This window comes from Capsicum annuum, chromosome 8, assembly GCF_002878395.1.
Source record: "Capsicum annuum cultivar UCD-10X-F1 chromosome 8, UCD10Xv1.1, whole genome shotgun sequence".
In the NCBI taxonomy this organism is placed as follows: Eukaryota; Viridiplantae; Streptophyta; class Magnoliopsida; order Solanales; family Solanaceae; genus Capsicum; species Capsicum annuum.
In genome coordinates, this window is record NC_061118.1 from 149,259,174 (window position 1) to 149,286,143 (window position 26,970).

Sequence of the window (26,970 nt, forward strand, 5' to 3'; positions counted from 1 at the left end):
ATTTTTAAATGTTTTCAATTTTTTCTTGAATCAACACATACACATAATAAAAATAATAAATAATAATAATTACATTTTACTATATCACCCCTAATTAATTATTATGGTCATTTAAGCATTGTGCTACATAAGTTGAAATAGAAAAAATATTATAAATCATAATGATAAAAAATTTAAATTATTTTTAAAAATATAATTGGCTATCGTCGACATAAAACTCTGGACAAGAAGAGTAGCATATATTATTCAAAAATTACATAAAAAGTATTATAAATTACAATAGTTAACAACTTAAAATATCTAAAAATAATTTAATATCTTATATATTTCAAAAAAATTACATGAAAAATACTAGAAATCACAATAATTAACAATTTAAAAAATTTAAAAGATATAAAATATTTGGTCGACTCTTAAAATTATATTAGTGTCACTAAAATTGGAATAGAAGAAAAGTATTATAAATCATAATAATTAAAAACTTAAATTATTTTTAAAATATAATTGACTATCAATGCCACAAAAATTTGGACAAGAAAAATAATGTATATTAATTTAAAAACTACATAAAAAATATTATAAATTATAATAATTAACAACTGAAATTATCTAAATACATATTAAGATAACATATGTTGAACTCATGCTAGATTCCGGATGAATCCTAAAAATCATATGCAATATTTTTATTAAAATTTTTATTTAAATATATCAAAATTGAAAAGATAAATAAATATTAATGTTGAGCTGATGCTAACACGAAACATACTCCGCTGCTAGTTTAAATATATGTAAAGTAATCAAAATATGAAAAATCTCAGGTGCCAAAAAAAATAAATCGAGATTACCATGAAAACTTATCCAAAAAAAGAAAAAGACACATAAAATTGTTTAAGAACCCTTTGTATAGTTTCAAGAATCAAGAATCCCAGTTTGGAAGTACCTTGGAGTTCTTTCCTCGCTTTCCCCGCTGCTGTTTTCCAGTGGTGTACAACTTCAGTAGCGCACTGTACCAACAATTTGTTAGCCTAAAAGACTGAATTTTTATCTCTGCAAAGTGAATAAATCCATCAACATCTAGTGCAATTTTCAGCATTTTGGGGTTTCTGTTTTGCATCATGAATGCTCCTATAATTGGTAATCTTCTGTTTCTTGAGACACCCATTTACAAAGATTGTTCCTTTTTCTGTTTTATTGTGTGTTTTTGTGGATTTGTTAGAGGAAAGGGTGAGTGTTCTTGGGGCAGCTGCAGCATATTTACCTTTTGTTTTTACAGAATGCTACTGTATTTGTTGTAGCCTTTTGTTTTAGCTTCTGTTTTGCATCATGAGTGCCCCTATAATTGGTAATCTTCTGTTTCTTGAGACACCCATTTACAAAGATTGTTCCTTTTTCTGTTTTATTGTGTGTTTTTGTGGATTTGTTAGAGGAAAGGGTGAGTGTTCTTGGGGCAGCTGCAGCGTATTTACCTTTTGATTTTACAGAATGCTACTGTATTTGTTGTAGCCTTTTGTTTTAGCTTCTGTTTTGCATCATGAGTGCCCCTATAATTGGTAATCTTCTGTTTCTTGAGGCACCCATTTACAAAGATTGTTCCTTTTTATTTTCTCTATGTTGTTTTTGTGGTTTTGTTAGAGGAAAGGGTGGATTTTCTTGTTAGAAAATAAAAGAAGAAACCGCTTTTAATAATTAGCTTTTTGCATCTTGAATTCTCTTATAGTTGGTAATCTCCTGTTTCTCGAGATACTCATTTACAAAGATTGTTTCTTTTTCTGTTTGATTGTGTTGTTGTGGTTTGTCGGGGGAAAGGGTGAATGTTTCTTGTTAGAAATTAAAAGAAGAAACCCCATTTAATAATGCAGCTTCAGCATTTTTACCCTTTGTTGTAGCCTTTTATATTTGGTTCTGTTGTAGATGTAGATATGTTCATGCTTCTTATGATTCTTTTCCCTTTATTTTTAAGTTTTTGCTCTATGTTAGCCAAAAAGCTAAATTGTTTTCTTAGAAAAAAGAAAGGAAAACCCCTTCATTATCTTAAGGGAAGCTTCAGCAAAGTTTGCTTCGACTAATTTTATCCATGAATATATATTCCTTAATTTTTTTTTAATTTTTTTGGTTGAATTTTGATTAAGAATGAACAGAGGTGCACATACATAGGGATAAATTTGAATTCTTTTCTTCTGTTTAGTTTCTGTTGCTATGTTCTTTAATGACACGGGCCTTTGCTTTTGTGTTCTTTGCTGGGATTAAGACCCATTGCAGGGGGATTTCCCTGAAGTTATCGAAGAGTATTTGGAGCGTGGGATCATGAAATGCATAGCCTTTAATCGTCGTGGCACCCTTCTTGCAGGTACTGTGAATTAAGCCTTACCTAAACACCCGCCCCTCCCCCCAATTTAATTGTGGTTTTGACACAACTAACATGAAGTAGAAAGTTTTAGAACAACAACAACAACATACCCAGTATATTCCCACAAAGTGGGGTCTGAGGAGGGTAAGTGTATGCAGTCCATACCACTACCTCAAAGGTGAGATAGAGAGTCTGTTTCCGATAGACCCCCGGCTCAAGACAAAATTCTGTTAAAAAACAGTTCTTTTCACGGTATTGTTAATTGTGTTTGCTTGGTGAGGGTTAGAAATAGTCCGAGGCAGAGGGTACAAACCAATAGCTGAAAATACTTTTAAGAGAAGAATTTTATACAAGTGTAATGTCGCTCTTTTGGGGGTATAGCAGAAGATCAATTAGATGCTTTCTCTAATCAAAGGCTTTGGTTTAACCGATGATTCTTTCACTGGTTCCTAATCAATATTTTTTCCTATTATTTAGTTCATTCATGTAGCTCTTTTGCGTGCATTGTGGGTTTTTCAATTTCTTGAACCATCAAGCCAAATGAGATAAAAGATATTCTATTGATATTTTGAAGCCACTCCAATACCTAGTTGTTGCAGAAAAGATTAAAACTTTTTGGTTGTTGTTTAGACTAATAACTTTTAGGAAAGATATACCAATAAAAAATAACTTTTTGGAAATATATGCTTGCTTCGTAAAAACCTAAAATGTCTTCGAATTTACAGCTGGATGTGCTGATGGAACTTGCCTTATCTGGGATTTTATGACCAGAGGCATTGCAAGAGAATTCAAGGACGATGACTGTGTTGCCTCAGTTACAAGTGTTTGTTGGTCAAAGTATGGCCATCGCATACTTGTCTCCGCTGCTGATAAGTCCTTGACACTCTGGGATGTTGTCAGAGGAGAGAAGATAACTCGGACCACTCTACAGCAAACCCCTTTACAAGCTCGCTTACATCCCGGGTCCTCTACTCCGTCTATTTGCTTGGTGTGCCCCCTTTCATCTGCCCCTATGATTGTTGACTTGGACACAGGAAGCGTGACTGTGCTCCCTGTCTCGCCTACTGAAGGAGGGAATGGATTTGCTCCTTGTTCAAAAAATAAATTTTCAGATGGATCTGCCCCATTTACTCCTACTGCTGCTTGCTTTAACAAGTACGGAGATCTGGTTTATTTGGGGAACTCCAAAGGGGAAATACTAATAATTGACCATAAAAGTGTTCAAGTGCGTGGTATAGTTCTTGTTCCAGGCTGCGCTGTTATAAAGAATATGGTGTTTAGCAGAAATGGCCAGTATATCTTAACAAATTCAAATGATCGTATAATAAGGATATATGAGAACCTTCTCCCGATTAAAAATGCACTTACAGGTCTAGATGAAGCAACCAATGGCCTGAATGACCTGGAAGGGGTTGAGAAGCTGAAAGCAGTTGGAGCACAATGTTTAGCTCTGTTTCGGGAGTTTCAGGATTCTGTCACCAGAGTGCACTGGAAAGCTCCGTGTTTTAGTGGTGATGGTGAGTGGGTTGTTGGTGGTTCTGCCAACAAAGGAGAGCACAAGATCTACATTTGGGATCGGGCAGGTCATCTTGTAAAAATCCTCGAAGGACCAAAGGAAGCAATAATAGATCTAGCTTGGCATCCCGTACGCCCTGTTGTTGTCTCTGTTTCACTATCTGGGTTTGTCTATATTTGGGCGAAAGACTACACCGAGAATTGGAGTGCATTTGCTCCCGATTTCAAAGAGCTTGAAGAAAATGAGGAGTATATTGAAAGGGAAGATGAATTTGATCTCAATCCTGACATGGAGAAGGTGAGGGTATTGCTTGTTGGACTTCTTGAAATCGAAAGAAGTATAGATATGACATTCTTCCTACTTTTCTTTTTCTCTTTTTGATATGACCATGCTCCTGCAGGTTAAAGAATCAGGTGTCGACGAGGATGAAGATGTTGATATCATTGGTGTGGATAAAGATTCAACTTTCAGTGATTCAGATATGTCGGGAGATGAAATTTGCTTTTTGCCTGCTGATCCAATTCCTGATGCTCCAGAGCAGCAGGACAAGTGTGTTGGTAGTAGTTCAAAGCTAGGAGAAAGCAACCAGTCTGGATCCCCTAGTTCAGATGGGGCTGGTCAAAATGGGCAAGTGAATCATGAGTCCAGTCCATTTGAAGGTGGTAAGACATTTTCGATTATTATTATTTTTTTGAAATAAGGGTAACTACATTTCTGATTGTAAATTCTATAACCTTGGTGAGTGTAAAGATTCATATCCTTGGTGAGTGTAACGATTCATATCCTTGGTGAGTGTAAACTCCTTGTTATGTTATGTGAAAGAAAATGGTTATAAAATCTATATCCAGTTGACAAACCTATAATGACAGCTTCCTAAGGTTGCTCGTGTTTAATGTTTAATTTCAAATTTCAGAATTTGTGTCATAACTTTTTCTTGGATGTCAATCAACTATGCCTCGATCTCAGTCTCAAGAACTTTTTCTTGGATGGCGAAATTAATATTGTTGTATTATGATATTCTTGAAATTTACATTTATTCCGTCTTTTGTTATGTTCTATTTTATTTGTTCTTTTTGGGAGTACTGTATCCTTCCCTATAGTCCTTTTCTGTATGTCTTATTGTGCATGTTTGTTGTGTCTGAAAGACGCTGTCCTCAAATATTACACAAATAACAAATTTAACTCAATAGGTTATATTCCATAGGAGCAATATTTGGTTTGCTTGTATTACCTGGACTGCCCAATAGGTTATATTCTATAGGAGGGAGAACTGAAAATGTCTGTTCTAGAAAACATATGCACCAAACTTGATTTTTATTTTGTGCAGATACATGGATATCCATCGTTCCACTTTAATAAAACTGTAAGAATGAACAAGGAATTTTGGCTTCACATGTAGCCAAAATTTCCCATTGTTGACAGACCCTTCCTACTATCTGTCTGGAGAAACTCTAAGATAAGCTATCAAATCCTATCATGCTATTTGAACAAGTGAAGTTACTCTTACCGATCTATTTTAAACCACCTGCTTGTTCTCTGAGATGTTAGGGAAGTCACTGTGTACACTGAAGCAGAACTTTATGAGTTCAATTTGCATAGTAGTTGAGGAATCGCTTCAGAATATCCTAATAGGTATCGTTTATCTGTATTTTGTGACAACAAAAAGAAGTCAAAAAACTAAGTTGACCTTACAACAGAATGAGAGTAAAATTTATGTTGATGTCTGAGCAAAGAAAATTCCTTTGAGACATAAAATATAATGAAAAGGCCTACTTTCTTTCTCTATTGCATCTCTATTTCAGAGGCAAAATCTTGTTTCTCGTCATTTCCTCCGCGAATTTGTAGACTAAAATACTCTACAGGCTTATGAAGCTGCTGATAGTATACTTTTTATTGTACTTTTGTGGAGTGTACAGAAAGTCTATCCCATGCATTTGTTCCATTCTTTGTATCATGCTCCAGTTCTGAAACTAAATTACAAAGTTGTCTTCTATGTTAGTTAAGACTTCTGTATGAATCTTGATAATTAGCTAACTCATTGTTAATCTACTATGCTATTTAGTTATTATTTTAATGCAACCATTGATAATTCTGCTGCAGAGGACGCAGGCACAATTAAAAGGAAACGAAAGCCTTCAGAGAAGGTACTGGAATTGCAAGCTGAGAAGGTTAAGAAACCCCCACTGAAGACAAAGCCATCTGGTAACCATCAAAAACTGAAAAAATACCTGCATCAAAAACTGAGAATTCTCAATTAAGATGTTTTGGATAGTAACTTGCAGCTATCAAGCTTCTTCAAGTTTTTATTTTCGTTTTGTTGTTAAAAGGCCTCATGTGGACACCTGAGTGATACATCACTCAAACCTTTAATAATGGCCATTAGAGTACCGTATTTAACTTAGTAATGAGTATGACAATCAACATTCCTTGAGATGTTCCTGTGAACTTGGGTTCTAAATGGATATTATGTTTAGTTAGCTCTTGGTGCAACTCCTTTTGCTGATCTGAAACCTTCCCCCTCCCCACCCTATCTCTGTTGTGAAGAGGAAAAAGTTTGTGTGTTATTGATGTGGGTTGGAATTGATGTTTTCATGGATATAGAAATGGAACTATTTTAAAATTATTGCCTTTGGTTCAATTGTTTTTTCCGTCTTACGTGTTTCTTGATTTGCCACTCAACTCTGAAATACAGATTCCTTAATCTTTTTTATTTTGTTCTTTCTGCATGATGTCATTCATAATAACTGACTTTTAAAGGTGGAGTGTTAGTAGCCATGCTGAAGCTTACTTGTGCCTTTTGATTTCTCATCAAATAAACTAGCCCCTTATTTGATGCCTTTCATTCACTATATACCCTCCAACTTTAGTGTTTTTTTTTGGCATTAAAATATTTTTGAAACGTCCAATCTACCAAATTCTATGTAATATTTTTTGTTTTATGCTATCTAATTTCTAACCATTTCTTTGTTAGAGACATTTACATCATGGTGCATGAGCTTGTGTCAACTTGTAAACAAAAATTTACTGAGGATTTTTTTAAATAGAAATTTTAGTTAGTTTTTCAATAGAAAGGATTAATTGTTCCTCTTTAAACAGGATCCTAATTAAAACTTAATTGACAAAAAACAAGGATAGAAAATATATCAGAAAGTCATGAATCAACCAACTGGTCTTTGATACTTTGACATGGAGTATCTTTTTTTTTCTTTTTGAGGAAGGACATAAATTATCTTTCTATACTGGTTTAAATTAGTAATTGAATTTATTAACTTTTATGAGAATAATTTTGTTGGAGTTTGATATTAGCGTTCTTTTTTTTCTTCCCTTCTTTCTCTTTTAGTTTTAACCCTTTGGGGCATTTGAGGATGGTATGCGAAGAATCACCATCCGATCTATAGGTTTTCCTTGCTTCTAATCTAGAGGTTCAAAGGGGGCTAGTGTAGGAGAAGGAAAGGGCATAACGAGAACTTTCTTTTTTTGGTAAATGAATGAGTTGACCGTCTTCGTTATAAATGGGGCGTTCTTGGTTTTTCAGCTTCGAAATTTGGTGGATAATGTAAATGTAATGAACCTGATTTCTCAACACAAATACTCAAATAAAATCATTGATAGTCAAATTACAATGGCCACACGTACTATTGAATTTCTATAGAAACTACTGAAAATATCAAGGAACTAAGGATAGAGATAAGAATGTGGATGAGAAGCTTAGGCTATAGAAGAAATAAGAGGAAGAGACATTTTCTTCACTATAAGCATAAGATCCCGAAGCCGTAGACGACCCTCTTTTATCTCTGCACAACCTGGATCCCTAGAAAATCTATTATTGGGCTGTCTAATTCTTGGGCCTATTTATGATTTCTCTCTAGGCCCAACGTGGCCAGCCTCTGGACTATCTGTGCTCACAACATGCCCATTTACCTTTCTTCGCTTAATTCTTGTACTTGCCATATAGCATACATCCTGCACTCTACTACCTTTGACATTGAACCAAAACCCTTGGGACAATTTTTGAAGCAAAGCTACCGGTGAGTTCGAGCTGTTATTTAGCCAGCTTGTTGTCAAAGTCATCTGTTTTGGGCTGGAAAAAATGGTTATCCGCTCAGCTACCTATTTACACATGATTTTGAATAGAAATTTTGATTTTATGATAAGATATATGTATGCTATATGGGTTTTGTAGTATAAATGCTTAGAAGTACAAACATTTAACTTCTAGTATCATAAAGGAATATGAATATTTTCTGTATTCACTAAGATAAGGAATTGGAGCAAATTACAGGTATCTGAAAACAAAGAAGCAACCTAATTGGATCAGTTGAGTGAACAAAGCTTGTTTAGTAGATTGTTAAAGTTATGGGGTACTTTACCTGTAAAGTGTTAGTTACGCAGAGAACTGGAAATATACGTTAATCTTATTGTATAGAGGGAAACAAATTAATTTCGTCAGTCAAATGATTGGCTTCCTACAGAGGTATTTCACCTATAGAAATATGTTTTCTAGAGAATTGTACATATAACTCAGTCTTATATTTGTTTTCCGGAAATATGTTTTCACAAATGTATACAGATTACAGGTATCCAAAAATAAGGAAATGAACTTATTTAATTTAAACCGACTTAATTTTGATTGACTGTCATAGGGAAGAAATATTGATGAAGCAAATTGCCTCATACAAATACAACATAGTTATATGCATGTGTATTAAGTAGGTGGTTTCACACTACTTTTGTAATGCCAAGAACCGTCAAAAGATCTGATGCTTATTTGGAAGAGTAGGAGAGGAAGGAGAAGACGAAGGGCCTGGAACATGGTTCCAATTTCAGTAATGTGGGTAGTTTGGGGAGAGAGAAATAAGAGAGCTCTTGAAGGTGTAGAGTCGAGTTTCTTGCAGTTGAGGAGTAGCCCCGCTCCCTTATTTTCTTTTGGTGTAAACAAAATGTTCCTTGTTGCTTAGAGGATTGGAAGGGGTTTGTCGAGAACCATATCTTGTAGAGTCTTGATCTTTTGGTCGAACCCGTGTATACGGCCTTTTTGGTCATGATTATGAATGGAAATAATTTTACTTGATCAAAAAAAAAAAATGCATGTGTATTAAGCAAATAAATGTTAATTAGAGTCTTATAGATACTAATAGTAAATACCTTAACTAATCAAATTGATTATTGATTGTCGTAAAGATAAAAATCTTTATTAGTAAGTAACTAATTGTGTTGTGGAATATTTGAATTAATTTTAGGGTAAATAAAGTAAATTAATTTCCTAAAAAGTAAAGGTGAATAACTTAGAGATATTTGACTAATTTGGTTTGCTAAATTAAGGAAATTAGTAATAGGTGTTTTAGTGATTAGATTGGGATTGCTTTCTTAATTTTTTTTGGGGTAACCGCGGTGTTCGGGCCAGCTTTCGCTTACCTTGACTAAATCCACGGGATACCCGCTACCTCCCACCATCAACAGATTGGGATTGATTTTTTTTTAAGGAAAAAGGAACTTTATTTAACAAAAGAGTATTGAATTAACTTCATAAAATAAGGTAACAAAATAACTTCTTAGTAGTAAATGTATATGGTTTTCATTAAGAATGTAAAGAATAATGTGTTATTTCATGTAACAATGTTTGACTACACATTGAGTTTAAGATAGAAAAAAAGGGGTCTTCTGACACAACCTAAATATATATTGTAACAATACCAAAAGTGTTGACACTAGGCACTTTTTATTTAGACAAAATGAGAAGGCTAGGATTAAAAAAATTACCAAATAGAAAAAGGGTCAATCTTTTTGGAGAGGATCAAAAAGGGAAGTTTGGTGTATAAGACGGAAAGAAGGGAGTGTAACAGAAGTATATTATCTTGAGCAAATTGAAAGATAAGAACTCTGTCCGTTCCTTTGTAGAGAACATAAGCAATATATGATATGATAAGGTCTTCTTTTTATTTCTGTTGTTGCTAAAAGTGTTGTGTTTATTCACATTTCTGAAGCCACATTCATATTCCTTCTGCAAATTTAAGGTCTAGTTAGCTAAAAACTCTAGATAATCAGCTATATACTGTACATCAGTTTAATGGTTCTCTTCATTGTTACGAGTATTTGGAGTTTGAGTATTTAATTATATCTGTCTTGAGGTAGGGGAGATCTGGGACATGAAAGTGGTTTGAGTGTATCGTGTTTTCTCTTCATTTTTTTCGTTTTTGTTTTTCCTTTGCTGATATTTGTCTCATCTCTGAGTGTACCTTGTTATTTTGAATCATGCCATATTATGATGGACCTCTTCAATTATGTTTTCTTAGTTTTTTACTGCATATCTGACATTTTGCAGGCTAATAGAGAGAGCTTCGCTGGAGGTCATGTCAATTTACAACAGTAAGCTGTGAATTAAGTGTTAACAAGCTGGTGATTCCATCTTTAAGTGGGTTGTGGAGCACATTTGATGCTGCTTCTGAGGTTGTGCAGACTTGCACCCATGAACAGATTCTTTTAGCAGAGTGGTAGCAATCGATCCAGACTCTTGGAGGGACGACCAACTGTTAACATGAACTGACATTAGAACGTTGCATTAGGTTTATCCCCTGCTGGTGGAAACAACAGTTGAAGGGACAACGTCTGAAGAACTGGATTGCTTTCTGTTGCGGAGTTTGTTGGCTACTTGTATATACGCGATCTAATGGGAAAGCTAAACTGCAAGTTTAGATGGTAAGGGGGATTTCACCAGTGGCGGTGGTTGGGAGGGAATGCAGCAAGTTCCCATGTAACTGACCGATTCAAATTTTTTATTAACTTAAGACTTGATAGAATGATTTGTTCCTACATTTTTACCTTTATTTGCACAAATTAAAAGCATTACAATCCAAGTAAATTTGTTCATTTTTACATAATTGAAGTGTTGTTATTTACTCAGCTTTCCCTAATCCAATGGAGTGGTAAACATAAGCCCCTAGTGCGATAATCACCAGCACAGCAGCTCCGGCATTAACAAGCAGTTGTCTCTCTTCATTTAGTTCCACAAGGCTTTTCTTCAAGTTGCCAATGCCGAATTCACTGCCAGGATAAGAAGAGGTACCAGCTGCTACATTACTTGTACTTTCCTTTTCTTTTGATCCTATCTGTCCAACCTTTTCTTGAAACTCTTCTCTTAAATCATTACTCTTTTCAGCAATCTTCTTTCCTCCTGCATCATGGCTCCCCTTTTCAGCTTCCTTGCCACTTTTGATCAACTGTATTCTGTTCTGATCCAAGATATCTTCTTTAATCTTTCGAATCTTTGGATCGATACCTTCCAAGATTTTCTTTTCATCTTTTGGTTTTTCCTTCTCATCACTAGTTTTTCCTAATGGGGTTTGTCTAAGAGGTGGAAAATCTCTATCTTCATCACCCTTTTGAGTCTTTGATGATTCAGCACTCCTCAATGGGTCATCAAGGATTTTCTTCTCATCTCTTTGTTTTTCCTTTACTCTAGAATCTTGATCTTTGTCAGCATTTTGAGGCTTTGGTAATTGAGCTGTGGGTTTTAAAGGGGTTAGTTTTCGTGGGACTTCAATAGTTGGATAAATAGTTTTGGGAGGAACATCATCACCCTTTTGAGTTCTTGATGATTCACCATCCAAGATTTTCTTGTCATGTCTTTGTTTTTCCTTTACTCCATTAGAATGCAATTGAGCTGTGGGATCTAAAGGGGCTGGTTTTCTTGGGGTTTCAACAGTTGGATGACTAGTTTCGAGAGGACCGGTGTCACCCTTTTGTTTCCTTGATGTTTCGCCATCCAAGATTTTCCTCTCACCTCTTTGTTTTTCCTCTACTCTAGAATCTTGATCTTTGTCGACGTGTTGAGGCTTTGGCAGTTGATCTGTGGGTTTTATAGGGATTGGTTTTCTTGGGGTTTCAACGGTTGGATGACTAGTTTTGGGAGGAGCATTATCGTCCTTGTGAGAGGGTGGTTGGGTTTTTAGAGGGGGTTGTTTTGTGTGTTCATCTAATAATTGTTTGGGCACTTTCCATGGCATAGTGATAATGAGGAGTCCATTCTCAAACTTGGCATGGATGCCTCTCATGTTACAGTCATCTGGTGCTTGAAAATCTTCTTGAAACCGTTGCCATTTGTTGCCTCCTATGAAGCGCTCTCCGCGTACCCTCACTGTGTTCTTGCCTTCTGTACTTACTCTAATGCTCTCCTTCATGAAGCCTGCAGACAGAACACAGCAAATTTAAACTTCTATCTTGATATACATTGTAAACGTTTTCACTATATACTGATACAGCGCATCGTGAACATTTTAAAGTAAACTATCGTTATGATTGGTATTTCTGAATGCTTCTCACCAGGAAGAAAAATAAGTAGTTTTTCAGCTTCCTCCTCCTGATGCCTCTCAGAAACAGGCCTGAAATCTTCATAAACTGGGCGAGCTGCAGGTCGCGGCGGGCGGTTAGGGCGATTAGGTCCACCACCTCTTGGTCTCATTGCCATTTACTTACAAATGTTAGTTGAATTGTCTTGTTTTGGAAATGTGTGCTTTGATGAATATTTTGTGTGTTACAATATACTTTCCATTTTATATGTGTGTGGGTGTTTGCATAAAACATTTCGAGAATTGCAAGTTTGGATTTTGGTTTTGTGTTTCTTAGGGATGAAACTATTCCAATTTCATTGCTTCAAATTTGTGTTTCAGGTTTCTCCAATTTGAGATGCTTTGCTAAAGCAACAAAAGCTTCTTTTTTTGTAACATACTCTTTCCAAGCCACGAAAAAGAATTTGAAGAAAAGTGAGGCAGGCGGGATGGGAAGGCCACGTTTCTTAAGTTTAATCATCGAAATATAATATGAAAAAGATTAATTCAATACTTCTTTGAAACTCAAGGTCAATTATCTTGGAGTTTTGCTAGAAATTTTGTTAAGGGCGTTTAAGATTTAATATATATGTATGAAAAAAAAATAATTTAATCTATATACTTCGTATAGTTTTCTATATTCATAATAAAAGGTGTTCGACTTGTTGTTTGAAAATTTCTCAAACCAAGTCCTGCATCTTATATAACGTTTCATAAATCAAGACACAATGTGATAGTGTTAACTCTTGTCCATAGGGCTTAAGTTGTTGTCTGAAAGTCTTTGGACTAAGCCCTACCTATGAGGCAAGAGTTGTGGACCACTTCATAAATCAAGAAACAATGTGGTAGTGTTAAACCCTTGCTCATGGGGCATAACTTATTGTTTGAAAGTCCTTGAGCTAAATTTTGCCTCTAAGACGAGAGCTAGAGAGCATATTACAAATCAAGACTCATTGTAATAATGTAACTTATTATTTGAAAGGCCTTGATCAAAGTCTTGTCTAGTTATAGAATATCGAAAGTATCTAATGTTCATTTTGCATAATTTTTCCGAAAAAACAGAGCCACCCACTATGTGGGTCAATTTTGTAGTTTACCCCAATTTCACTCTTACAGGCCCAATTCCTTCCAAGCCCAACTACGAATTTAATTCGGGGCCCCAATTTCATGTTCACGACTCACGGGTCCTCCTCTTCCTTTCGGAAACTTTGCTTCTGTCGTCTTCTTCATACACACTAGTGAGGTTCAACTCTTCAAGTATTCACTGTACACATTCACAATTTGGTGATAGTAAATATTCAGAAGTTCACAGAGAGAGAGTAGCCGCCGTCGCCGTCGATCTGAAAAATGGAGAACAGTGACGTGTTAGGATCGTCAACTGCACCATTGACGTGGCACGATTTCCTTCAACGCATGCGTGATCCTGCCGCCGCCGATTTCGTCAAATCCATCAAAAGGTATCAATCAAGCTTCATTCATTCACTAATTAATGAACTCAATTACAAGAGTTATTTATAGGAAGGAAAAATACACGTCTAATGAGAAGAAATTAGGTAGGAATGAAGCAAACAGATTATTACTGAATTAGGATAAAACTTGAAAGTACATTTTATATTTAAATTCAGAATTTGAAAGCGAAAGGCAACTTAGGAAAATTTAGATAGATCAAAGTGGGCACCTAATTAGGAGAAAAGAAGAAATACTACAACAACAACGACAACAACATACCCAGTGTATCCCCACAAAGTGGGGAAAAGATGAAATGCTTAAGGTTTAATTGGATAATCGGATTTCTATGATTTTGATTGCGAGAGTTAACTGGGGAAAACAAGTGGAGTTACTTATGATAATTTTACTTTTTTCTGTTTCACTGCAATATGTAAGTTGGATCGTAGCTTGTTGTTGACGTTTGCTTGAAGTAGATATTAGAAGATCGATCTTATGACTTGGATTGCAATGAGAAAAAAATGTAAATGCTGATGGTGATAAAGAGAGATGGACTCATTACCTCAGCAGGGTAGCCAGGAATCATAATTGAAGAATTCTTTAGCTGAACCTCTTGTTGTTTTCTTATCTTAAACTCTTCAAATCGTTTGCTTCCATGGGGTTGGATTTTTGTTTTTTGAAGTGGCTGCTTGGGTCTTACACCTCAGTCCCAAACAAGAACCTCGAGGATTTTATGGAGAGAGTTCTCTACATGAAGTGAAGCTAATGGATTTTGATTATAAAGAATGAATTGTGTATACTGGGATTCTGGAATGGCTTCGGAAGGGTTGACTTAGTAATATGAAATTTGTAATCAGCTTGTCATCTTAGTATAATTTCTCTGCTTGTCATCTTAGTATAATTTCTCCCCATACTTTCGTGATTATAAAGTACTTAGATGGATGAATTCATGGGCTTTGGGTTTCTACTAACTGACCTAAAATCCTGTAACATACTACTGCACATTGGATATTGCATATTTGATCAGTTCAAAATAACATAACCAGGAAAGCATGCGATTTTAACTCAACTACAACCCCGAAGAGGTGTTGGTAGATGTATCGTGTATGTCCATCTGGGTAAAAAGGTAATTACTAATTGGGATCTTTTGCAGCTTTATTGTATCATTTTTGAACAATGCTCCAGACGCAGAGAGGGATAGTGCAGCTGTGCAGGAATTCCTTGGAAATATGGAAACGGCATTCAGAGCTCATTCACTTTGGGCTGGATGTTCTGAGGAGGAGTTGGAAAGTGCTGGCGAAGTGAGTACACTTATATGCCGAATAAAGCTTTAGCATGAGTGTTATCAGTTTGTTTTTTCATTTGCATTTCAAATCCTTCTCTCATTAACCTACCAGTCTCCCATCCTACTATTGCCCCACAAGGCCGTAGGTCTTTGGTTCAATAGTAAGTAAACAACTTGAGATGTGCAGCTAGGGTGCGCATCACAAGTTTGAACACCGCAGCTAACAAGAAGCCTGAAATTTAAGTGAGACGTGATATAGGATTGGGCTTATACTCAACCGAGTTTCAAACATATGATATCAGCATGCTGATTTTTTAGTACACTGAAAGTTCAGGCTTCTCCATGATATTAATATCAGATTTCAAATCTTAAAACCTCTCTACTTCTTTAGAGGTAGTGGTATGGACTGCGTACACTCTACCCTCCCCAGACCCCACGATGTGGGAATATATTGGGTTTGTTGTTGTTGTTGTTGTATTTCAAATCTTAAAACCATAACAGAACAAAGTTCTACAGATATCCTTAAGAAAACAGATACTCCGATATCTCAACATTGATTGAACTAAAAACTTCAGATTTTTCAATCTATTCGTTCCCATGTCTTAATTAGAAGTACCAAATGTGATTGTCTCATTTTCCTTTAATCTCAACATGCTTACGTATGCCATACATTTTCAATAAAAGGCTCAGATTGATGTTTATACAAATTTACTCCAGCATATGGAATCAATGTAATTGTGTTATTCATGGATATCACATTCTTTATAGTCAATGCTTGTGTATGTCCATAGGCTGCATCTTGACTGATTATAACTGTAGTTGTTGCTGAGCTGTTTGTACGTTGTTTGCTCATATTCATATTATTTCAAACTACAGGGACTTGAGAAGTATGTCATGACAAAGCTATTTACACGTACTTTTGCTTCACTTCCTGAAGATGTGAAAGTTGATGAGCAGCTTCATGAGAAAATTGCTTTGATTCAACAATTTGTTAGGCCTGAGAATTTGGATATCAAGCCTACATATCAAAATGAATCATCATGGTTGGTAAGTGGCAAAGTAAATTTCTGGTGAATCATTCATTAATTCTGTTCAAGATATTATGAAATGGATGCAAGTGCAGGGATTTTGGTTCTTAACTGCTAGTTTTTTTGCCTACCGGAGGATGGGATATGATTTTTCACTTGATTCCTGTTTTGGGAATTGGGCTTGCCACTCTTAGGATGATGATGAGTGGGTGAAGTAATAAAATTACCAGTTTCTATATTTCAGAGAAAAATGCACGTCTTTTTTGGAATGTCATTCTGAAATGAGATGTCTAACTCTTTCCTTACATGCTATATTTTTTACAGCTCGCCCAGAAGGAGCTACAAAAGATAAATATGTACAGGGCACCAAGAGACAAACTTGTGTGCATTCTTAATTGTTGCAAGGTTATCAATAACCTCTTGACTTCTGTTTCATCAAAGGATAACCCTCCAGGAGCAGATGATTTTCTTCCAGTTCTCATATATGTCACCATAAAGGTAAGCCGGCTCATTTCCACTGATTCAGTATTGACGAATCCTTTTGTAGGGGGGGTTCATGGTTCGGTTTGGATCGATTTCTGATTAAAACCAAAACCAAATCAATTTAGTCAGTTTTTAAATTTCTAAAACCAAACCAAATAAAAATAAAGACTACCTTGTATATTATTTTTTATTTGGGCGAACATTATATGGATTCTGAAGTTATAATTGTCCTGCAGAAACAAACCAAAAAAAAAGTTTACTTTAATCTCAGATTCTCAACAAAATCTTTGATTTGATGAACCATGTATGGAATATTCCCAAATCCTCGCTTGCAGCGTCCTCTTTAAATGGAGAACTAAAAGCTTGTTTTAGTTCCTTGTTTTTTTCAACACTGAAGAATGATCAAAATTCTTTCTGCTTCCGTATTCTAATTTACAAATTCTCTGTGTACATACATTCAATTTTTAAATTAGCTTTTATTTTATGTCACAATCAGGCTAACCCCCCTCAGCTGCATTCAAATCTACTGTATATACAAAGGTTTAGGCGGCAAACTCGTTTGGTTTCTGAAGCGGCATACTTCTTCACAAATATTCTTTCTGCAGAATCTTTCATTTCGAATATTGATGCACAAGCTCTTTCTATGGATGAGACCGAGTTTGAAACAAATATGGAGTCTGCTCGAGCACTTCTTTCTGGTCTTTCCTTTGACAACAATGTACTGGGCCAGAGTGATCAGAACGCTGCACTTGTTCCTGGTGCTGACACTACCGATTCCAAACTAAGTTCTAGGTCAAATAGGCCTCCAAGCCCTGCTACACAGCCAAATCCCTCGGTTGCATCAACAGAAACAAAACCCAAGAACGAGGATCAGTATGTGAAAAGTCAGTCATCAATGGAAAAGATCCCGTCACTGTCGGATCTGGAAAACAGAGGGGCTAGTCTGCTTATTAAGGAGGATAGCATTAGCCAAGTGTTTCAAAGTTTCCCCTACCTATATTCCCAGACTGGTGACTTAACAGTGGGTGATGTCGAAGAACTACTAACCAATTACAAGCGTTTGGTTATCAAGTATATTTGCCTGGCTAAAGGATCAGGAATTGACAATCCATCTCCACCATTGCTTAATGATCAAGGACAAACTCCACATCCTGAGTTTGAATTCAACCCTGAATCTGAAGCCGCCTCAGCAGGAGAGCCAATTGATGGGACGCAGAAAGACGCCACTCCCGAGGATTCAAGTTCAGTACTTTCACAGTCTCTCGAGAGTGGTGAATCGAAGTTAAAGGAAACTGAAGAAGTTTCAAGTAAGGGTGAAGAAGGGAGTTAGGTTTTGCAGATATATATTCAGTTGAAAACTCATGTAGAATCATGTTTCTAAATGCTGTTTCTGTATGCTTAACAAAAAAATGTGGATCCACTTTGATTCTTTCTAGACAGTAGATAACAAGTCAGAAATCCTATATCCTACCAGTCCTTTGGTTGTTAACCATGTGGCATGTAGACACTGAATCTAACCAATATTTTGGTGGTGTGTGGTTGGTGGTGGTGGTGGGGCTTAAACCTGCGAGGGTGGTAATGGGACTGATGGAATACTCTTTAATTAAATGTTTTGAATTTAAGTCTTAGGAAAAAAATATTCCCATGGAACTCTGTCTAGTCTAGCCTGAATTTTTAATACCGATAATCTATTAAATATTAATCCATCATAAGAAACAAGAAAAGTCATGGGTGGTAATTATAACATTGAAAATGTACATGTAAGGGGGTCAAATCCAAATTATAGGCTCTCCCACTTCCTCTGTATCTTTTATCAATGGGCCAGTCGACGCTAGGAGTGTGCAAAAATTGAATCAATTAATAAATTTAATCAATAAAAATATTATTAATTTATTGTTATTGGGTTATTGGGTTAACGGGACACATCCTAAAAAAACAGCGGTAAAATCTCGTATGGCCAACTCACAAATAAAATTAAAAAATGTTTAAAATCATGACCAAATGCCTACTATTTCCCATCCCATAATACTTGTTTATATTATTAATATCATTTTTAAATTACTTGGTAATTTATAAATTAAGAAGTAATTATTTTATTTTGCTTCTAAATTAGTAATTTTTTTTGAAAATATATATATTTTAAATTTTTAAAAAGTTACTCTATTACTCCCTCTCTCCCATCGTTTCAAACTGAGTTGACACATTGATTAAGAAAAATAATTAATAACATAGCTAGTTTATCATAGTACCCTTATTAAATGATATTTATATTTTAATTTAAGACACATTAATAGAGTATTTTAAATTTTTAAAAAGTTACTCTATTACTCCCTCTCTCCCATCGTTTCAAACTGAGTTGACACATTGATTAAGAAAAATAATTAATAACATAGCTAGTTTATCATAGTACCCTTATTAAATGATATTTATATTTTAATTTAAGACACATTAATAGAGTGTATTAGAAAAATATAAGAATATCTTATTTATAATTTGTAGGAGCGTATATAAGGAAAAATTGACAAGGAGATGAGGTAAAACTACTCTCTGTCTCATCATTTTAATTTGTTTGATTGACTTTATAAAAGATTTTATTCTTTTGAATCTTGTGATCGTAAACTAAAAATATGTGGAATGTATTAAAATATTCTTAAATTTCTCTTATAATTTAAGTATATTATGTGAAAAGCTAAAATTAAAAATTATTAAAAATAAAAAGAGACATTGTTGATAAAACAAACTAAAAATAGAGGGACAAACAAATTAAAATGAATGCGATCCAAATTAGCCAGGAAAAAAAAAAAAAGAAGAGCAAATATTCTTGGAGTACAAATCACAAGTGTAACTTTAGAAAGAACGTCTCAACTCTCAGCTACATTTTTTCCACTAAATACAGCACACTATCTATCTGTCTGCTGCTTTCCCCACTAAAACTTTCAAGATCCTGCATTTTCTTGCACCCTTTACCTTACACTACAATCCTTAATTAAAAAAAAAAAAACATTTTTTCCATATGTTTCTATAGTAGTGAGGAGGTTGAAAATGAATAGGAAAAGTTGGATTTGTTGTTGGGTTGGGACTCTGCTGCTGCTATGGTGGAGCTGCAGCTGCAAGAGTGCATTGGCTGACAGGTACATGAAGTACAAGGATCCAAAACAACCAGTTGCTGTTAGAGTTAAAGATGTTATTGGTCGAATGACTCTTGAAGAAAAGATTGGACAGATGGTTCAAATTGATAGGACTACTGCTACAATTCAAATCATGAAAGACTATTATATTGGTAAACCATTTACAATCTGTACACTACTATCATTTACATCTTTGTATATTTTTCTTGTGTAGTTGGTTTTTGTTACTCTCTCCGTTTTATATTACTTGGCACCCGTGGCACACACTTTGAAACTCTAAATTTGACTATTACTACTTGAAGGGGAGCCTTGGAGTAACTGGTAAAGTTGCTGCCATGTGATCAGGAGGTCACGGGTTCAGCCTCTGGCAGAAATGCAAGATAAGACTGCGTACAATACACCCTTGTGGTGGGATCCTTCCCTGGACACCGTCCATAGTGGTAGCTTTAGTGCACCGGGCTGCCCTTTACTACTTTATGCATTTATTCAATAGTAAGGGTAAGTATGGAAAGAAAGTAACAGAACTTTCTTGATTTTCTAAAATAGACAAGTAAAATGAAACATCTATTTTTAGTCTTTGGAGATTTGATAATGTCAATCTAAGGTTGTTTTGAGAGCTTGAAGTAGCTGTTTTCTTGGACTACTAGTTCAGTTGCATCTCACATCTATATACTTTTCAATTTGTTTGTCTAATTTTGACTTGACATGGAGTTTCTGGAAGAATTGAAAACGTTTGAATCTTGTGGTCTTAAATTAAAGATATGTAGGATGTACCAAAATGTCATTTGATCTTGTGGTCTGAAACTTGTCAGGTGAAAGTTAGTATTAAAGAATTAGCTGGAAAGATATATTCTTTTCGAAACACACTAAAAAGAAAAATAAGTCAAAGAAATGAAAACGGAGGTAGTAGTTGTATCATTTGCATATTTGTTTAAATTTTCTTTGCACATTTTTTTTTGTTGGTTTTTGTGTATTCAGGGGTGGATCTATGTAGAAGGATTGGGGTGCCACAGCACTCGTACTTCTCGGTTGAAACTTGTATATTTATGTGTATATCTGTATATATGTATCAGTTAACGTATAATTGTTACGCTTAGCACCCACAGTACCAATTAAGCTGATGGTGCAAGTGGTTGAGACGGCTGGGTTTTACCCAGCAGCGCGGGTTCGAACCCGAAACCAACTTAGAACTCTGCTTTAGATTGATTTTTTAGCATTATACTTTCTGACTTCTCATTAAAAAACAAATTGCGGTTATGTAGAGTAGAACCCTTGACCTCTTTTAACAAAACAATTGATGACACCCGAAGTATACGTTATTATTCCACTATTCTAAAATATTGATATTTTAGAATATTGTACGGAGTATACATTATTATTCAAAATAGGTGGCACCCGAAGCTTCCAACTCCTGGATCCGCCTCTGTGTGTATTACTCTTCTTGTGGATTGGATAATGTCATTTTGAAGTAAATTGTTATGAGAAATAGAGTATTAATGCTCATGTTTATAAAACATAATACATTGGGATTTCACATCCATATAATTGTACCCTATTTTCTAGTCTTTCTGCTTTTTATGCATCTCCTGATCATGATTTGTTACTAGCACTTAGCTTGGAGATTAAATTAAATAGTTGGAGATTTGATAATGTCAGATTTTATAGTTGTGAGCACCTGTGAAAAAAAATTAGCTGTGGCTATTCTTCGTTACTCTGAAGTTACATGATCAGGAAATGCAAAATTGAATGGATCCAGAAAAAAGTCGAAAGAGTATGCAAAAGAGATGAAATGAAGCATGAGAGTAGGGAAGGAAATTGAACTAAAACAAGTTTCTTTTTTTGTCGATAAAGGAAGTTGAACCGCCTATGTGGGAATATACTGGGTTTGTTGTTGATTGTTGTTGTTGTTGAAAGGAAGTTGAACCGAAAACTTATTCACTTTCTTCTTCTAAGTTTGAATTATCCAGAGTACGCCAAATAAGGCTGTCTATGAAGTTTGAAAGCATGTTCACACCATCTTTTTGTTATACATCAGTCTTGGCCTTCATTGAGTAGGACATTTTGAAAAGTGAAACTATGAAATCGGAGAAAATGATCATTTACTGCAAATCAACTGCTTGGAGAAATAATCATTAAGTGTAAATCGAGTGCAAAAAACGTGCACCTTACAATATTTTACTTTTCTTTTCGTCAAACTTCTCTATGATAGTTCAACAAAGAAATGACACATACTGAAGCAGTGATCGACAATGAAACATGAACTCAGGAAGAATCAAGTTATAACATTTTCTAATATCTCATTTAAACCATAATAAACTAAAAAAAAGATGGACTGTTATTGCAACTTGTTTTGCAAATTTAGATGTAGAATTAAAGGCCTTCCACTTCTGTTTAAAATATCTTGTCGGCATGGCAAACAGAAAATTGAAGTTTATGTTTGGTTATTCATGTTTAGGGAGCGTATTAAGTGGTGGGGGAAGTACTCCACTTCCGAAAGCTACTGCTGCAGATTGGATTAAGATGGTGAATGACTACCAAAACGGTTCTCTATCAACTCGCCTTGGGATTCCAATGATGTATGGGATTGATGCCGTTCATGGACACAACAATGTTTTTAATGCCACCATATTTCCACATAACATTGGGCTTGGAGCTGCTAGGTAAGGAAATTTTACATGAATAGTTTCAAGTACAAAACACACTCTGCGGAGCGTTGACATATCAAATTTATATCATTTATTATTTGCTGGTTTATAGAGGATGAGTTCTCATTGAACTGTTAATTTGTTTACTACCAAGAAACCATTTGTTACATAAATTAACCTTCGTATTTCCTTTCTTGAAAAAGTTTAATAATTTCCTTGCAAAGATAACATTGTGATCAGTGATTTGTTGGCTGTTAATAGACACCTCTTCTAAATGACATCAGTTTTCAAGTTATAGTGCAATTTACATAGCTTAAGCCCAGTAACTGTGTGTCATTTGTAAGTTGTAATTTGGAAATATGAATGTATTGTATGTTCAAAAACTTCATTTTGATATTATCTAAGACTTATCTTGTGCATTTTAAGAATTTTTCCTAGTTCAAGGTGACGTCTTATTGGCCTTATCCTCTTGCTTGCTAAAAAAAGATGTTGGTGTTATCTGAACGTTCTACCGATATCTATCTTTCAGGGACCCTGAACTCATGCGAAGGATTGGCGATGCTACTGCTCTTGAAGTCAGAGCTACAGGGATTCCTTATGTATTTGCTCCTTGCATAGCTGTAGGTGATATAATCAGATCGATGATTGACTTTCTCATTTATCATCTTACAATTAAGGACATTCTTTTCACTTCAAATTGTGAACTTTTAAGCTTTTGTTTAAACCTTTGTGCACAGGTTTGCAGAGATCCTAGGTGGGGTCGCTGTTACGAAAGTTATAGTGAAGATCCCAAGATTGTTAAAGAAATGACAGATATTATAATTGGGTTACAAGGCGAGATTCCCAATGGATCAAGGAAGGGCATACCTTATGTTGCTGGAAAGTATGGAAACTTTGAAGGCAATTCCATTCCATGCTTATTGTTTAATATGCTGCTCTTTGAAAGTTAGAACTAATATTTACAGTCATTTTCCTCATAGGTCAGGAGAATTCTTTGAAGGCTAGTGTTAGTGTGTGGGTTGTAGCTAGTAGTCAGGAGAATTCTTGTGTAGCCGGATTTAGTAATCATAGGTCAGTGTACATAGGTGTCTTTGGGATGTGAGTGTATGTCACTACTAGGTGGGTGTCCTATTTTCTATGGCTTAGTTCCTATTTTTCTTATTCCGTGTTGCTCTTATTTCCCGTTTCATATTCCTGTGATTTTATTCTATTATTTCCTATTCTTTATTTCAGTTATGTCATCCATCCCTTTGTTTATTAGCCTTATCTTGAGCCGGGGGTCTATCGGAAACAACCTCTCTACTTCTTCAGAGGTAGCGGTATGGACTGCGTACATCTTACCCTCCCCACCCTCCCCAGACCCCACGCTTGTGGGAATACACTGGGTTTGTTGTTGTTGTTGTTGTTCCTCATCGTTATTCAAAGAATTGTCAAATCTAAGTTTAAATAATGAGAACCTTGACTGCTCTTTAGTCGCTTGTTATCAGTTAGAGCACAATGAAGTCCAATCTGAGAGGATTTTATGCTAATGCTGTTTTCCGCTTTTTTGGCCATTGTTTTGTAGTTATTTATCATTTTTTTGAGCCTTTTATGGATACGTTAGATCTTATATTTAAATAATGGTTCTTTGGTAATTAAATTCTAAGTTTTTCTTGTAAAAGGATTGCCTTTGAGTAATCCTCCAACTCTCTCAATTTTCAGGAAAAAGGTGGCTGCTTGTGCAAAGCACTTTGTTGGTGATGGGGGCACAACTAATGGTGATAATGAGGCGAACGTCGTGTCTACCAGGCATGATTTGCTAAGTATCCACATGCCCGCCTACTATGATTCAATAATCAAAGGTGTTGCTACGGTTATGGCATCTTATTCTAGCTTGAATGGCAGAAAGATGCATGCAAACCATGATCTACTTACTGGTTTTCTCAAGGGCACACTTAAGTTCAAGGTAATGTTCAAAAAAATGATCTTAAGATTAGATAAACCTCAGTGTTCAATATGGAAGCTAGTTATTACACACTTGAGGATTACAACACTGGAATTAATATCCTCCTGAATATATTTTTGATATTTCATTTATTTGTCACATGCCAAATTGCATCATTTTTTGTTTCTCATGAAGCATTAATTCCATCATTTGGAGGTGATTTCACTGATTGGTGTTTATAATCTACCAGGGTTTTGTCATTTCAGATTGGCAAGCTATTGACAAGATTACCTCTCCACCTCATGCCAACTACACTTATTCAATTGAGTCTAGCATTCTAGCTGGTGTAGACATGGTATGATTTTCCCTTCTACACCAATGCCAACATTCGGCTAAATTCTAAAAACTGATACTAGTTCATCAGAAAGAGTGAGAGAGCTGGAGCAAATTACTCCCTTCATTTAAATTTGTTTGTCTAACTTTCCTTTTTAGTCCGTTTAAAAAAGAATGCGTGTTTCCTTTTTTTGCTAACTCTTCTATTCCAACTTTCTACATGGCATATTTAAGACCACAACCTTAAAGGGTATTTTGGTTTATTCACATATCTTTAGTTTAAGCCCACAAGATTCAAAAGTCCTTTTTGTTTTCTCAAACTCCGTGCCAAGCCAAAACCAAACAAACAAATTGAAATGGAGGGAGTAATATTCAGGTGCATTGTGTTTAAGAAATGTTTTCCGTTCAAGCTAAATCAGGAAATGTCAAATTGGTCATTTGCAGGTTATGGTCCCATATAATTTCACTGAGTTTATCAACGATCTCACTTATCTCGTCAAGAACAAATTTATCCCAATGGATCGTATTGATGATGCCGCGGGGAGGATTTTGTCAGTTAAATTTACCATGGGACTATTTGAGAACCCCTACACTGATTTCAGCCTGATCAATGAGGTTGGGAGCCAGGTAGGTCACTAACACATGATACTTTCATTTCAAGCCTCAGTTACAATGTCAGTGCATGCATTGTATATGGCCGTTGTTTAGTCGTTTGCTTGGGCTAATCCTTGACCGTGCTTGAAGGATAAGTACTAGATCTGTTGACCTTTATGTAATCCCTCAAGACCCTTCCACTTAACTTCCATTTGGGGCTTATGTATCTATAGTTTGAGATGTATTTTTTGAGCTGCTTGGATAGTGGAACTCAGCTCTTGTGGTTATAATAAACGATCAGGAACACAGGAACTTAGCAAGAGAAGCTGTGCGGAAATCTCTTGTGCTGCTGAAGAATGGGAAAACTGCTAATAACACATTGTTACCTCTTCCTAAGAAAGTGTCTAAAATTTTGGTTGCTGGTAGCCATGCTGACAACTTAGGTTATCAATGTGGCGGATGGACTATCACTTGGCAGGGGTTTGATGGTAATGATGCTACAAGAGGTATGTTATTTCTTATGATGCGTTTCACAAGACCTCTAGTACTACGTTTAATGACTTAATGTGGGTAGAACATTTGAAAAATACTTCCAACTTAATATTTCTTGAATAAGCTCCCCAACCCACTCCAACAAGATAAGGGGAAAAAAGGAGAACGGGTTTAGAAATTTCTCTCGAAAAAAATACTTGAACATAAGACTCGGATAATTTGGTGATTATATGTAGGAAACTGGAGCAGGCTAAGTAACTAAAGTCATAATGCACAAATAACCATTCGCTATTTTCAGTTGGAAAGCATTGAAAGATGACTGAATAGAGTCAACTTCATTTACAGGAACTACCATCCTCGGTGCAATAAAGTCTGCAGTAGATCCAGAAACACAAGTCGTCTATGTTGAGAATCCTGACAGCAAGTATGCTACTTCTGGTGAATTTGACTATGCTATTGTCGCTGTGGGTGAGCACCCTTATGCTGAGAGTGGAGGACAGAGTACTACTCTCACAATGGCAGATCCTGGACCTGATGTCATTAACAATGTGTGCCAATCCGTGAAGTGTGTTGTCATCGTCATATCTGGTCGACCACTCGTGATTGAACCATATCTACCTTCAATTGATGCACTTGTAGCGGCCTGGTTACCCGGAACTGAAGGACAAGGTATCACTGATCTTCTCTTTGGGGACTACGTATTTACTGGAAAACTCCCAAGAACTTGGTTCAGAACTGTAGATCAACTTCCGATGAACTTTGGTGACCCTCACTATGATCCATTGTTTCCCTTTGGATTCGGGCTCACAACATCTAAGTCAGCAATGACAAGGTAAATATCAATCACTCAATCCAGATGCTTAAGCTTACTGGTTTAAGAAAATTTCTAGCCTTCCAATAATTTTACTCGAGTATGTACCTTCGCTTCCTTCATCCCTAGTTACTTCCCTATTTCACATTGCGTACGCATAATGTTTAACTGCACGCGAAAGTAACCAGGTCTAAACCAAAGTAAACATGATCCAGAAGTGTATCACTAGATACCGATTGCTATAGATTTGTTTTAGTGCTGCTCAAGTTTCAGTATAAAGTTTGTAACAGTAATTTCTTTGTTGATAATTCTGATTTGGTGCCTTCTTGCACAGGTCTGTATCAGCAGCTGCTGCTGGAAGGCCATATGTTCTTGGGATTATGGTTTCTGTATTTATTGGTTTGTATATCCAAAGCATTCTATTAACTTGAAGCAACAAAATTGTTAGACATTGGAAGATTAGAAAGACACCAACATTTATGTAGTAACTTTATTGCAGTAGAAAAACTTTAAACATTTCTCCCTGGAGGGAACTTTTCCCCGAATGGGCCCCACACGGCGCGAATTCAGATTATTCGGGCTCCAATACTGATATCGGACATCGAATGAGA

The 26,970-nt window shown here is 35.6% G+C and overlaps 4 protein-coding genes and 1 long non-coding RNA gene across 7 annotated transcripts; 3 read left to right on the forward strand and 2 right to left on the reverse strand.

The window, feature by feature from the left end:
- Positions 1-803: 803 nt before the first annotated feature.
- Positions 804-10,741, forward strand: LOC107839393 (protein RBL). 2 transcript variants are annotated; one of them, XM_016682853.2, is made up of 6 exons: positions 804-1,137; positions 2,252-2,350; positions 3,076-4,163; positions 4,267-4,528; positions 5,967-6,068; positions 10,189-10,741. In XM_016682853.2, the coding sequence occupies exons 1-6, from the start codon at positions 1,119-1,121 to the stop codon at positions 10,191-10,193; spliced, it is 1,575 nt and encodes a 524-aa protein (XP_016538339.1). In that variant the 5' UTR covers positions 804-1,118; the 3' UTR covers positions 10,194-10,741. The 2 variants fall into 2 exon arrangements, with proteins under 2 accessions (XP_016538339.1, XP_016538340.1); XM_016682854.2 differs by having other exon boundaries at positions 4,267-4,525.
- On the reverse strand, positions 10,667-12,504 carry LOC107839394 (protein RESTRICTED TEV MOVEMENT 2). Its single transcript, XM_016682855.2, has 2 exons — positions 12,186-12,504; positions 10,667-12,048 (listed from the first exon to the last, which is right to left on the reverse strand). The coding sequence occupies exons 1-2, from the start codon at positions 12,328-12,330 to the stop codon at positions 10,760-10,762; spliced, it is 1,434 nt and encodes a 477-aa protein (XP_016538341.1). The 5' UTR covers positions 12,331-12,504; the 3' UTR covers positions 10,667-10,759.
- A 764-nt stretch (positions 12,505-13,268) lies between these two features.
- On the forward strand, positions 13,269-17,921 carry LOC107839395 (vacuolar protein sorting-associated protein 9A). Its single transcript, XM_016682856.2, has 5 exons — positions 13,269-13,647; positions 14,790-14,937; positions 15,798-15,968; positions 16,274-16,447; positions 16,929-17,921. Exons 1-5 carry the CDS (start codon positions 13,538-13,540, stop codon positions 17,760-17,762), a joined length of 1,437 nt encoding a protein of 478 aa, XP_016538342.1. The 5' UTR covers positions 13,269-13,537; the 3' UTR covers positions 17,763-17,921.
- Positions 16,384-16,930, reverse strand: LOC124886418. The gene is made up of 2 exons (XR_007043563.1): positions 16,605-16,930; positions 16,384-16,527 (listed from the first exon to the last, which is right to left on the reverse strand). It is a non-coding gene; the product is annotated as an uncharacterized LOC124886418 (long non-coding RNA).
- A 1,357-nt stretch (positions 17,922-19,278) lies between the features above and the next one.
- Positions 19,279-26,875, forward strand: LOC107839396 (beta-glucosidase BoGH3B). Of its 2 annotated transcripts, none has more exons than XM_016682857.2 (10): positions 19,279-19,712; positions 22,016-22,220; positions 22,735-22,825; positions 22,943-23,088; positions 23,907-24,150; positions 24,380-24,484; positions 24,907-25,089; positions 25,358-25,562; positions 25,894-26,380; positions 26,694-26,875. In XM_016682857.2, exons 1-10 carry the CDS (start codon positions 19,475-19,477, stop codon positions 26,788-26,790), a joined length of 2,001 nt encoding a protein of 666 aa, XP_016538343.1. In that variant the 5' UTR covers positions 19,279-19,474; the 3' UTR covers positions 26,791-26,875. The 2 variants fall into 2 exon arrangements, with proteins under 2 accessions (XP_016538343.1, XP_016538344.1); XM_016682858.2 differs by lacking the exon at positions 19,279-19,712 and adding an exon at positions 20,022-20,058.
- Positions 26,876-26,970: the final 95 nt, after the last annotated feature.